Raw genomic sequence first — 14,307 nt, 5'->3', positions numbered from 1 at the left:
TGGCAGAGAAATAATTAAATATGTTGGGATTCCAATCCTTGTTGCCAATAAGTTGTAAATTGCTAGAATTAATTATAAAAATCTGGGACAAGACACTTTAATCCACATCATCTGTGGGGAATTTACTGTTATATTAATTTGAATGGAAATCAAACTAGTATTCAGCGCTCCCTGCTCTAATTTTATCCTCATGCAAAGAACAGTATCTTGACCCTTATTGCCATATCAGCATCTATTTTTGCAGCCTTTTCCTGTCATTCAAAGCTAAAGTTCGCTCACTCCGCACTCTTCAAAAGAGTAAAGGGGTCCTAATGGCACAGATTATAAAGCAATTTAATACAGAAAAGGGGATTAGAAACACTATGGGCTGCACTAATCCTTAACCTTTAGTCCTGTTCTCATGGAGCCACAATATGCTCAAGACGATAGCATCACAGGACCAGAGTTAGTAAATTTCCATTAGGCCTGCCCTCCTGTATTCCCACCAGCACATTTAAAGGCATTAGGCATGCTTTGTCAAGGCTAATAAAAAGGGCTAGCAGTGCTATCACACACACCCTCGACTTGTTTCGGAAAAAGCACTGTTCCATGTTAAGTTTTCATAACCCATTATGATAATCTGCTTGAGTCTCTGAAGGACGGGGGATAGACAGGCAGATAGATGCTTCTGGGGTGACTGCTCTGCAGCATCTGCTTGGATAGAACATTTTCTGTCTCTGCGTTGCACACTCCTGTCTACCGAGAACAGCAGAAACGATACACGTCTCAGTCAAAGAAGAGGCTGGTCTCATGGCATTGGGTTAGAAAGAAAAATGTGGAGGTGATTTTAAATTAAAAGACATAAAAGAAGCTTAAAATATTCTCTTATATCTTATTGAAATGGTATTTGTGTGGCAACGTTATGTATGTATTGTCCAGTATTGTTCAGCTTGACTACAACCTGTCCTTGAGTTCAAAATTTGAGTCCTTTGTTTTCCTGTTGACATATTTGGAAGCTCTATGTTATGCCTGTTTGGAGAAGGTCCACGTCTTCTCCTGCCCTGCTCTCTTTTGGGCAGACTCCTGCTCATCTCTGCAGGGGAAGAGTGTTTGTCTCACAGGAAACAGGGTCATGCCGAGCATCAATCATTCATATCTAAATTTGTGCAGTGCAAAGATTCAATTTTCTGCACTTTGTAGGGTCTACTATTGGTTATATGGTTTTATTTATACCCCAAATTCCATTCATTATTGATTTGTTTTTTAGTTATCCAATGCTGATGCCATTTCCTTGATGGAAAAGCGGGTATATGTGCAACATACAGTCAAGAAAAACAAAATGATGTTTTAAAAGATCTTCTAATAGTGATTTTTATCAAACCTACAAACAAAGGACTTTAATGAGCAACATTGTCTCTTTTCTCCATTTATGTTGGGACTATTGCGGTTTTGATTTATTCTGCATATTTGGACACATGTCCTTTTGAGTTCTAAATCTGTCTGCTTTTATAACCAAAATTGTTTTGCAAGATCCCTCCTCTCTTTGCCCTCTTCAGCGCTACAGAGATATAACTCCCACATCAATGCTCTATTTAAAGTCTAAACCTGTGTGTGTTTCTTCTCCCAGCTGTCAGTTTTACACCATTTTTGTTCTCATAGTATTCCTTTCCCTCCTCTTCACAGGCCACTACTGAGCAGAAGAAGCTGAGCCATGCTGGATCCAAGCCCTCCCTCTCTGAGAGCTGTGGCCGACTCCCTCAGATAGCCATGAACACCTGCAAGTACAATGGCGGAGTGGTGAGACCACTAGTGGGCAGCCTGGCGTCCTCGTCGCGCCGCAACCTTGCGGAGCTCGACTCAGAGACGCAACCCTTGCAGACGCTGCACAGCTCTGGCCTGGAGGTGGTGGTGTCCAAGGGCAACTCCGGCGAAGACCCCAGCAAGGCCTCCAACGAGAGCTTGGTCAGGGAGGGCAGCGGGCGCAGTGGAGGCAGGGCTCCCCAGAAGAAGAACCGAGACATCGGCTACAAGCTCGGCCACCGGAGGGCGCTGTTTGAGAAGCGGAAGCGGTTGAGCGATTACGCACTCATCTTTGGGATGTTTGGGATTGTTGTCATGGTGACAGAGACGGAACTGTCATGGGGGGTTTACACTAAGGTAGGTTGTCCACGCAACGCACCATGTGATGCATGAGTGGGAGCACTGTGTGTTGTCAATGCTATTGTAATCTTTTGAGTTGTGTGGGGTTGGCAGCTGCCAGTTTTATGAAGAGTAATTATTAGCGCAGACACTGACATATATTATCTAACAAAGCTATTGGAATATTGCTCAGATATAAATAAAAAGGAGTGCCATGTAATCTGCACAGTGACTAATAGGCTATTTATTCTATTAAAACTCAGATTTTGCCCTTTCGAATTTCCCACTTAGTAATTTATTGACTGTAGACCTACTTTTGTTGCAAGTTGGCATCACATTGGCGCTGAGCCCAGGACCAATTCCACTACTAGAGCCGTTGTGGCAGATGGAAAGTGGGATAGTGGAAGAAAGGAGATGGAGGTTGCAAAGTTTTAGACTGAGAGAGAGTAGGAGGGAGGAAAATGATAAGACGTAATGATTAGGCCAATGAGAGGAAAAGATATGAATGAAGTTTCAGATGCTTCAGACTGCAACATTTACTTTTAGCTAGTGATGCGGCATGCTCTAGATTAAAATATTGAGGACTGTGCTAGTTTCGGAGTCACTGTGACCAAGTCACCGTTAGAGCAGCACCTACCACAGTATTTACTAGGCTGTTTAAAAGGAAACTGCACCGCACTGCAGTATACAGTATGACAGGCCACGGAGCAAGTGTATTTCACCTTGTGTAAACCACACAACGTGTTTAAAACCGTTAACCACAAGTGCTACAGATCACAGATCATAAACATTTGTTAATGGTGCTATTATGAATTTGATATGGTTGCACAACTGGCATTAGCTTTTATTATGATTGTCTATCAAAGTGACATACTGCATGCAACATTTGATCTTGTTAAGGCTCTACTCTTCAGATACTTCAGAGAACTATACTGCCATCAAAAAATGACTTGCCATACGCTATACTGTGCCTCGAGACTAGTTGCTAACTTGTCACTGGCTTATTAGTTTGAGTTGTCACCAGCCAGTTGATAACTTTTTGCTTCAACATCTTTTAACTGGCTTGTTGCTGACTTTGTGACAGCCATTTGATAATTTTGTCTTTTCACCAGCTAGTGGCTAACTTGACTCTTTCTTTTAGCTATAGTTGCTAATTTTTCTTCTCACCGTCTTGCTAACTTTATCTCTTCACTGGCCTTTTTACACCTTATTACTTTCTAGCTTCTAAGGTTGAATTCTGAACCAATAGCACTTTGTCTTTTCACCATCTACCTGCTAACTATGTCTTTCCACCAGCTAGCTGCTAACTTTGTCTTTCCACCAGCTAGCTGCTAACTTTGTCTTTCCACCAGCTAGCTGCTAACTTTGCATTTTTACAGGTTAGTTACTAACTAAATCCACTGTTTGCCATCAGCTATAACTGTAAAACCACAATATGGTGAAACTAAAATGTACCTCTCCTTAGAGACTTTCTAATTTAAGATTTTAATTTTAGTTTTTCTACATTACAGTCCGTTTATTTCATATAGAAGTAGATTTAAGAAATGCGTTTTAACCTGCAACAATCAGGCTAGTCTTTTAAGACTGTGATATACTAAGCAGGCTGTTGTACTGACTGATGCATACAACACAAGACATAGGCCTACAGCATTCAGCTGAAAGAAAATAAACTTACTTGCTACCTTTTTTGGATTGTATAATATGCTTTAAGATAAATATGTTGTCACCCAGATTTAGTTCTCAAAATGATCTAGTTAACATGCAGGTACCTGCAGGTATGTTTGTTACAAATCTCAAATTCCTGGTGAATGTAAGATTTTTGTGTAATTTGAGAAATCAGCAGCATTAATGATCATTTGTAGAGAAGGGGCTATAGTGTAACACAAGGGGACATGAGGAATAGATTTTTTTCCACTTGTGTCTGTGAATAAATGTGTTTTTGATTACATGCTGTATTTGCGTGTGTGTGTGTAAGATATATTAAGTCGGTGGGGTAATCAAGAGGATGATTTATGGGGTTTTAAGAAAGTCAATAGATATGTCTGTGACTGTTACTGAGTAGGGTTCAGTCCATTCATCAAGCTGACCTCAGCTGAAATGGAAATGACCTAACGTCTCTTGAGTGGCACAGCACTTCTCCCACATCAGACAGGTAGCATGTGCTGTGGATGGTCCATTTTCCGTCTCACGTCACATCACAGAGCAGAAAGCCAAGGTTTTCTGAGCCCCGAAGGAGGGAAACACGTTAAGAGGCAGTGAGCACTGGGACTGAAAAATCCTTGAACCTCTGGCAGGTGGATTAATTGGTTTACTCAATGTTATTTCACCAGGGACTTCTCAAAACAATTTCAGACATTAGAATGTCTTGAGAACATGTCGCCGACCTGAGGGGCAAAGCAATCTAGTTGATGGCTAAAAATACATTCTGTAATATGGCCCACCGAAGGACAGAGTAATATTGAATGGGTCTGACTGTCATCACGCTGACGATTATGAACAATATGCTCACGTGTTTTGTTTATCATTTGCCGTTGGTGCTGTGGTTATAATAACAATCTTATGATCATTACCCTGCTGGAAAGTGGAATTTTTACACCATGGCTGTTAAATTGATTTATCAGTTGGCATTTTACCAACGTAGAGGGGGGTTTGGTTAGTGCAGGCTCTCTTTTCCTAGTTCTATGACCTACATGTACACACATACACACAGACTGTACTGCAGTGCTAGCATCCAGCTGGCCTACGGTATTTATCACCAGCAACGCTCACTGTGGGGCCTCCCCTGTTAATGCTAGCCTTGCCTTTTCTGCACTTACCATTACGTGGAAAGGCCCCTGTAAGTGTTGGGCTTTGATTAATTGGTAGTTTAGACGATGGGGAACAGCATCCATAGATAATATCAGGCTGCACCTACACCTGCAGCTGCATTGTTTAGCAACATCCTGACTACGTTGTTTGTCTGTAAAACCCCATTATCTGGTCTCTGCTTTTACTATTAAGTAACTTGTGTACACGTGTGTCTATGTCCCATGTATGTGTGCCAGTGTAAACACTGAATGCACAGTACATGTGTAATATGTTTATTTATGCATTTCTGCTATTCATAGTGTTCTTTTAAACATAGAAAATATTTACTACTATTTTCAATTAAGGCCCAGTGCATATGTTGCAATACAGAAAGTCTACCATGAATACAAGGCTTATCTGTTTATTTCTGTATATAGTATGACATTTTATGTTGCATGCACAATGTTAACTGTGTTTATTTAACATGGCTATTTTTAATGTCTTCTTTCATGTCTGTTTCTCCCCACAGGAGTCTTCATACTCATTTGCACTGAAATGCCTTATCAGCCTTTCCACTGTTATATTGCTTGGTCTTATAATAATGTACCATGCCCGGGAAATCCAGGTGAGTCTACTGCAGTAACTTCATATTGATTATTTTATCTGGACCCTGTGGGATCAGTGTGATTGTAGTGAAATAACAATAAGTTACAAAACTGCTACAAAACTGCAAAGTGTGGCCAGCTACACCCAGTTGTATTGAAGGGTTGCTCGAGTGTTAATTGACTTTGTTGGTGACATTATCCTTTTAAAAGGTGCCCAGTGAAGCAAATGCACGTGACTGGTTTTATGCATCATAGAAGCATTGAAAAAAGTGGAAGCCAGTACTTAAGTTAAGTCTTTATTTCATTGGCTTCCACTGAAAAGGAATTATATCTGCTAGTGTGAACGCGGCGGTAGGGTTATGAGGAACATTTATAAGCTTTGTGTTTGAAGAGCATTACAAGGAAAACCAAAATCTCAAAGATCTATGGAATTATATGTGTAAGAAAACAATATACCAACTAAAAAGTCATGTGGCGCGTGTTCGTTTTTCCACAGCTGTTTATGGTCGACAATGGTGCGGACGATTGGAGGATAGCCATGACCTATGAGCGAATCTTCTTCATCGTGCTGGAACTACTGGTGTGTGCCATCCATCCCATCCCGGGCCAGTATGTTTTCACTTGGACGGCGCGGCTGGCCTTTACCTACATGCCGTCAGTGGCCGATGCTGACGTGGACATCATCCTTTCCATCCCCATGTTCCTGAGACTCTACCTGATCGGCAGGGTCATGTTACTCCACAGCAAACTGTTCACAGATGCTTCGTCTCGCAGCATCGGCGCCCTCAACAAGATCAACTTCAACACACGCTTTGTCATGAAGACCCTCATGACCATCTGCCCAGGAACTGTTCTGCTGGTGTTCAGTATATCCTCCTGGATCATTGCTGCATGGACTGTGCGTGTCTGTGAGAGGTAAACACAGGGTTGTGAATAATGGATGTTGTTGGGTACAAGCTGAAAAACAAAATGGCTGATGCACATTTGTGCGTGGTGGATTACACCCTTTCTCCCTTCACTTTCGTCTCAGTCTTGTCACATGCTTCTAAGTGTTACCTTGTTTTCTGTCGCTCATGCGAAATGTGTGGAATCATCAGAATAAGTTAGATGTAAATACTGTACACATGTGTGCAGGGAGGCGTACAGTGAGACGCCCACACACTACACCATGCCCAGAGTGTTTAATAGCACTCTGACATACAGTACAGTTTCATTAGCTCAGCACTCGCTCTACGACTTCCCACTCCTTATTTTTATTGCTATTTTAGATGACTTGTCCATAATTCATGAGTGTCTAATTGTTTGTTTGCTGAATGGTTTGTTTTGGTAATGCAGAGCAGCCCCCAGGATCCCCTAACCCCAAAACTGCACATCAGCCTTCTTCTCAAGGGGGCAACAAAGATTCTCACTGAAAATGAAAGAGGCAGGAAGAAATGAGAAACTTTCTTTTTCTTCCTCGTTCTGCATTTGCATAGGGAAATGAGACGTTAATACTGGCTTTGATGTTGTAAAGTCATTTTTGCGTAGTTGGTGTGGAAGGGGGACTTGAGTAGGGTGGGTGGAAAGCCGAAGACTTATAGCAGCAGCTCTTGTCAGACCAAATATGCTACTGTACGTACATCGTAATAGCATCGTACTTTCATGCTTTCAACATGGCCCTGACTACAGGCGCTTAGTTTCCTTCTGCAGCTCACCTTGCCTGCTTTTACTAAGCAACCCTTCCTCCCTGTACCCTACCTCTTAACAGTCCCCTGTTAACCTGTCACTAACAACCTCCCCTCGCACACCTGACCCAGGACCCGCTGAGACCCTCAGTTTAAAGCTCATAGACGGGGCCCAATAAGCTGAACTTTGCAGCTCCTCTTGAACACTAAGCCAGGACAGTGAGGTTTAATGGGCATGAGAGTTTACCGTTAACTTAATGTTGCCATATGTTCACAAGAACCCAATGGAGACTTGTATACTATTGATAAAGTATCAAGCTCATGGCCATGGCTGTACACTACTTCACTATCTCTCTTTCTTATTCCCAGCCTTAAATTTAACCAGGGCATGGTCTAAATTGGCTTTAGACTGACATTACTGCCAATTGTCCAGTTACTAGTATAAATTATATAAAGACAGGAAGTTTATGTGGTTTATACTAGAAAAATAATGACACTCGAGGTTAGTTTGAGAATCTGGATCCAAACACATGATTTGGTGAGAATAACAGACTCTGACACAGTCTCTGTAGATTGGTTTACACATTTTGTGACGCTCACTTTCCATGAGCAGTGCATGCTACTGTATGGGCAGATATGAGTGTGTATGTCTACATGTGCTAATATGGAAGGGTGCAAGCATGCACATAGGTTGTGTGTGTGTGTGTGTGCGTGCGTGTGTGCGTGCTTGTATAATGTTTTGTTGTACTTTCTATTTCCCCACTATGCTGCTCCATAGGGATACCATGTGAGTCCTCGTTCTCTAGCCGTGGAAAAACCAACTTATCATTTTTTTCACCGAGCTGGCGCCACTGCTGCCCTGAGTGGGGTTGGAGGGTGGGGGTGGTGGTGGGGAGAAGGGGCCGCCCCTCTGAAACAAATTAACCAATGATACTTTTCAAACTCTGTAGGCCAAAGGAGAATGAGGTAGGCCATCTAGTTGGCATGACAGTGGCACCTGCTAAGAAAACTGGTTTTAGTGGCTATAGGTGCACAGCACTTTGAAGCAAGCGTCTCTTTGCTAACCGTTGTGTGTTAGGCCTGTTGGAGCTGGGAGAGGAGGAGGAGGAGGAGGAGGAGTTGAAGGAGGAGGAAATTTGAGATAAAATGGAACAACTCCTTCAAGTCACCTTCACAAGTCTACCAGAGGGCAATTTGTCTCATTTTTTCTCTCCCTCTCTCCTTATGTAATTGTTATAGATCCATACTGCACAAAACGTCTTTTTAGCAGCGACTCCAAAGATTTTTGAGGAGCAAAAGCCTTTCTGTTCTTTGTGTTCACACATTACCATCTCATTATATGTCTCCCTTCACAAAATTAATTGAACTGTGTTGTAATGGTTTTCCACAGACTTTTGTTGCTTCTACCCAAATGATTTTTCTCTAAAGATGAAGACAATTTGTCTTCCCAAAAGAAGGTCCGAGCATCCAAGGAGAGAACTAATGTCAAGTCATTTTGTGTACTAGTCGAGGTCATTTTGGTCTGGTGTGTGTCATACTATCTAGAACATCGTACTTTTGATTGAGATGTATACAAGCAGTGTGATGTAATTTAAAATTAGGAAGGTAAATCAGGGCATTGCTTTCCATTGCTACACACTTAAATGGAGACACCTTTGAAACAGGAAGTTGTTCTGTGCCAAATGCAGTGTCTCCGGTTTTTGTTTGCATCCATGAACTGAATTTCATTCCCCTTCCTCCCCTCTTTTAGTAAACATTGAAACAGCATGCAAGTTTTTATGTTTACGAATCAATCCCATCATTTCAAGTAAAACGAACGTGGTAAAAAGAGGCGCTTGTTTCCCAAATTGCTGTTTGTGACTTGTATCTTCTGTTAAATGCGCCGATACCCTGTCACATAGACCACGCTCCTGAGTACATCAAAGGGCCGTACGGCGTGAGATTGGACGAGCACGGAGTCTACCTGGGAAACGCCTAGATGGGGGGAATGAAAGACATGCAACCATGGGGACTGAGAGGGGTGGAGGGAAGTCTGAGATGGGAGAAATGCTAATGTTACAGTAGATGGATTTAACACTGGTCACTGGCCCCTTTCCCTTCATTCATGATACAGCCCATCTGCAGAGCTAACCTACCTCGACTAAGCTCCTTAACTAAGCTCTTTTGACTTCTCCCTCACTACCAACAAGCTCCTTCCCTCTCTCTCTTACTCCCGACTGATCCTTTTCAGATTTCCTACTGTACCCATCTAACGTGGCATGCTTTGCAGTTTCTCCTCATCTCTCCCCACTACTGATTCCCTGTCCCTCTGCCTTTCCTGATCCATAACAAGCAGGCCTAATCCAGCCCGAACTCAGTTACACACTTGCATGCGTGCCTTGCCTGCCTCCCTGGTTTCTCGCTCCTTTTTCTCTTTAACAGTTATCTAATTCCCTCCCTCTCCTGTTCTAACTCTGTTATCTGAAACAAAATGCTCTATTTCGAGGCGATGCGAGACTGCTGTTTCCACCTTGCTTTCCTCAGATAGGACCCGTAGGCTACGTTAAAGACAAGCTCTCGGGAAGTTTAGCTGACTTTCCCTCACAGCGTAGCACCAGATTATCAGGCTTGAGTTACTAGTCAGTATACACCTACACCGAAGCGCTGACATCCAGACTGTGTCACCGCTTAGCCACGAGACAGAGACAGCCAAGCCAAGAACAGGCTGTCCGAATGTCTAACAAGAGAAACAAGCACCAGTGCAACTTGAACTTTCTCACACCAGCCACAGGCCTACATAAAATATTCAGGTAGATTTTACAACTTTACAGGTTAATGGACTGGACGGACACAAATCCGACAGTACTGATGTTTGTTTTAGTTTATTTACATGTATATTTATAATGTAATGCCGCAAAATAGGCACCGACAGAACAACTGGATAAAGGTTTAACTTAACTCCAAGAATTTCAGTATTTTGGTTCACAAATTCAAGAAAGGTGAAGACTCCAGCAGAACTTGTAGTGTATGGATCAGCTTTATTAGACCAACACGTTTCAGCTCGTGGCCTTTGTCAGCGTCATGTCCACAAATTCAACACATTGGAGGGAAAGTGGAAAACAAACCCAAACAAATGTGATTCTGAGACCGAACCTATATACTGCATATACATGTAGTATCGTCTTTACATTCAAGCATCTAATTCATAAAGGACAGGTAGATTTTCTGGGTTTCATGACGTGCTCTGACAATGTGTTTCAAGCAGTGACCACTCTGCTGTCCTTTGTTTAAAGAACAATTGCAGCTTAACATGGAATTGGCACTTTAATGCACCTCAGGTGAAGCCATTATTAGTTTTTGCTTCTGCGGGTTTGTTTTTTAGAAGTGTTGTGAGAGACAAAACTAGCAGCGGTTGTGCTTCTAGCAGTTCATTCTCTCGGGTTTTCACTTGTGAAAATCATGGTTTAATAACAAAAATTAATAATAGCGATGATGCTTTCTCAATTATATGACGGCACCCCCTTCATAGCTGTAAACTAGAGAGGACAAATAACTAGAAATAAATAACCACCTGATAGGAAGGAATTAAAACTGAAAATCATTCAAATGTTAGGTAAGGCAATGCTTTGAGGATGTGATAGTGGGCCGAGGCAGGAGAGACAGATGATTCTAATGAGCAGGTGCTTCCTTAAAGCCAGGTTTGGTGTTGTGGGCAGAAATGTGAAGTGGAGAGCTGAGTGGATCGGGCAGACATGCTGAGGTGGAGTGGTGGTGTTTCAATGTTTCTGTGTCTGTGTGTGTCCCCTAAAGATTTGATTCCCAGAGTGTTCAACAAATTCAGCTTATTGTTTCTAGGAGATGTTTATTTTTATTTTTTTTTAATAACAATGGGGGCTATGGGGATTTTGAATTTGGTTTTAGCTCGAGCATGGCCACTATACCTCTCAGCTGAGAATGGCATTACTGTGATGCTGCGGCTGGAAACGTACTGCTGATTCTTTTCCAGACTAATTCAATAAAACATCTGTAATGGGATACTCTCTAGCTGATAACCCTGGACATTAGCACACACTCCAGCACTGAAACATTAAGATTAAAAGCCTCGTGCATAGAACTTCCTGCCTAGTGGCTCTGTAGATTAAGGACAGTCGCAGCAGCTCAGAGACGGGCCTGACTTTATGAAATAAAATAAAAAACCTGAGTGAAGTCCTCTGTTTAAATATGAAAGTTTGCAAGGGTACACTGATAGGATGTTGGCTCACATCTTTTACTTCTTCATTTGTAATTCAATAGCTTGTGAAGAATCTCAGTAGTTATAACACTGTATCATATTGTTTTTAAGTTTTCTTTTGGCTCCTTTAAAAGTATGGATGAGATTCTCAAACTCAACCGCTCGATCTTTTCTTCAACAAAGCCCTGGGGTGAAAAAACTTCAAATTAGTGGGTTTTGCGCATTGTTAAAGTGCAATCATATTGACATTTGTGTAACAAAATCATTTTGTCCCCCACCACACGGCTACAGGATGGATAACAGGCTAATCTAAAGCTGCTATTCTGTTTCTGCAACACTGCAAGCCTCCATTCAGTTTCTGTTTTATGTTAATTGGCCTAAGTACAATTACACAACCTTGTGACACCGCCACTCCTCCATGTTTGATTTTCAGATGAAGGGTCACTGTGACCTTGAGCCCCTTGACTGCTCAAGTGTGTTTAAGAATTCACTGAACAGAGTTGAACTCGGGCACAAAGCCAAGAGATACAGATGGCCGCAGATTCTACTTCCCGTCCTGCTTGTTTGATTTTTTTTTTTTATGGTTTAATTATACGCCGTCTCCTTTCTCATCCTGTGTGTGAGCTTTTCCAGTGTACACGCTACAGGACTAGAGTGCACTTGTATATAAAATGAAGAGGGCTCCATGTTGCTGTGCGTATACACACATCCATTTTTACTTTTAGAGTAAAAATGTTTTACTTTCCACGCAAACCACCAAGTTCTCTGCCTTGCTTTTACTTGTTAGCAGATAAACATTGGCCAATAAAATACAGTAATTACAGTAATCAAGACAAAAACAATGGATCCTTTGACCCGATGAAGCCAGGTGAAAAACTGAGACCTTCCTAGAAGAACCATGGATGTGTGTTGCAAGTTTCATAGCATTCAATTGAGAGATGAATCTCATGGTGCTGCTGAATAAGTCATAAGGATCACCAGAAATGGATCCATCCTCTGGGGACCATGAATGTGTGCATAGAGTTTCATTAGAATCCATCTAATGATTAGTTTGGAATGACATACAAATAGACAACTACATTACTATTTATGTATGTCTCTAAAAAACATTTAAATTCAAATCTTTTAAGTAGCGCTGGTATGATTCCAGATAAATCTCTATAAAAAGTTCTGTCATTAAAACATATTGATAGTATTTTGATCACAAATACTATTGAGACTTTTTAACGATGTAGACGAATGCACAGGATGAAATCACATATGCTACTTGGAGCGCGCCGCTGCTGCTTGCTTGCTTGCTTGCTTGCTCGCCTGCTATGCGTATTGGCTGTGCTGTAAAAACACGGTTCGGGTTGCAGTTTTTCAATTAGGTCATCATTACTTTGAGTTTAATCTGCTCATGTTTACCGCAACCAACACACTCCCCGAGGAGCATCCCAACATATTTGTCCCCAAGTCGTCGCAATCAGTACTCAGATTCATTTCCCTAATAAGACTAGTGCTCCTTGAAGCATCTTTCTAATTTGGTTTTGTCGCCATGAAAACGAAAATGCGGAAAGAATCGGGGATGCGCACGCGATAGCTTCAGCATGTTGAGCAGAAGCTTTTCAGCGTGGAGGAAGTCCTTTGATTTGCCGTGGTAGCTGGCTACTGGAGGAACATAGAAATGTTAGCGTAGAATCAAGTTTTGTGTTTCTCAGCACATGTTTTTGGGACACAAAACACAGTAGTGGCCTATTGTTTATGTGCGTGAAACCTGCCTTGACATCCTTATGTTTTACAGTATGTAGGTGATTCAGTTAAAACATCATGTAAAAATGACATTAACGTAACCGCTAACAAGACAGCTACACTTTCCATTGGAAAGCATTGAGACTGAAGTGTTGCAGTCTTTAGTTTTGTTCCAATGTTAAAATTATTGTTTAAAGTAGGGGGTTTGATCAAACGTGTTGAATATCCCTAATAGTTTGTGTGCGTGTGTGTGTGTGTGTGTGCATGTTGACAAAGAGAAACGTATGGTCCATTCACATTTGATCCATCTTTACTATTCTGATTGTTTAGATTAAGTGCTGTCTGCTTTGGTCGCTGTGTTTCCCTCATCACATGTATCATGAGCACATCTACAGACAGTGGCAGCCTCAAAATGAAATGACTGGGAACTGCTCATTAGTGCACATAAACAGAAAACATCCATGTGTGGAGGGAAGGGCTGACGGGACTGTTTGATACATTGGTGATAATTTGAACTGACTGATGAAGCCGTTGTTAATGGTTTCTTGCTCTCGTTGTTGCTGTGTTTAGTTTGAGAGACTGGGATGTTACCTTATCTTCCGTTTGTTCGGTGCACACTTTACTCTCTCCTCCGGCCCACCGCAGAATTCAAGTTTCAGAGCTCCTTTCAGAGATGTTAATTACAGTATTAGTACCAGATAAATAACAAAAACATCTGAGTAATTGATCCAAGGATAAAGTGTTCACTGTGAGTGTCTGTCAGGGAGAATTTAACAGTGGGGGATAAAACGATCTGCTCTTGACATTATATACCTCTTGTCCTGGAATAGGTTGAAAGTGGTGCCAGCTCTTCTCCATGCTATTCCAAAACTTGACACAGTATATTGAGAGCTTTAAAATGCTATTGATTAGCTCCCCATCCAGCCTCTGTCTCTGTTCCCGTATTGCCGTCTTCTGCTCTTTTCCAGAGCAGTGAATAACTGAAACAGCATAAAAACGTACGGCCATTAGAAATAACTGATAGTAAAAGACACATTCTGCACTTGTCAGGCCTATTTATGGGTCATATTTACAACAGAGAGAAAGCCACTGTATTACACTGTAATACATTGTTCACTGTGCTGAAAGGTGCAGCAGACTTCTGCCTGCTTTGAAGACATGACTCACTCTCTGCACGCCTTGATGACAAGAT

The 14,307-nt window shown here is 41.8% G+C and overlaps 1 protein-coding gene across 2 annotated transcripts in view; it reads left to right on the top strand.

Moving 5' to 3' along the window:
• kcnn1a (potassium intermediate/small conductance calcium-activated channel, subfamily N, member 1a) overlaps positions 1-14,307 on the top strand; it is a gene marked incomplete at its 5' end in the record, with an annotated part of 43,235 nt that overhangs the window by 19,089 nt on the left and 9,839 nt on the right. The window contains 3 exons of one of the 2 annotated variants that reach the window (XM_084546166.1): positions 1,663-2,136; positions 5,435-5,530; positions 6,007-6,425. In XM_084546166.1, the coding sequence (XP_084402292.1) occupies positions 1,663-2,136; positions 5,435-5,530; positions 6,007-6,425 (989 nt within the window). Of the gene's footprint in view, positions 1-1,662; positions 2,137-5,434; positions 5,531-6,006; positions 6,426-14,307 lie in introns of those variants that run through there. The other variant, XM_084546167.1, reaches the window with a different exon arrangement.

This window comes from Chelon labrosus, assembly GCF_963514085.1.
Source record: "Chelon labrosus genome assembly, chromosome: 6".
Classification (NCBI taxonomy): domain Eukaryota; kingdom Metazoa; phylum Chordata; class Actinopteri; order Mugiliformes; family Mugilidae; genus Chelon; species Chelon labrosus.
The sequence above is the reverse complement of the archived record's forward strand: the minus strand, read 5'-3'. Positions and strand labels throughout refer to the sequence as shown.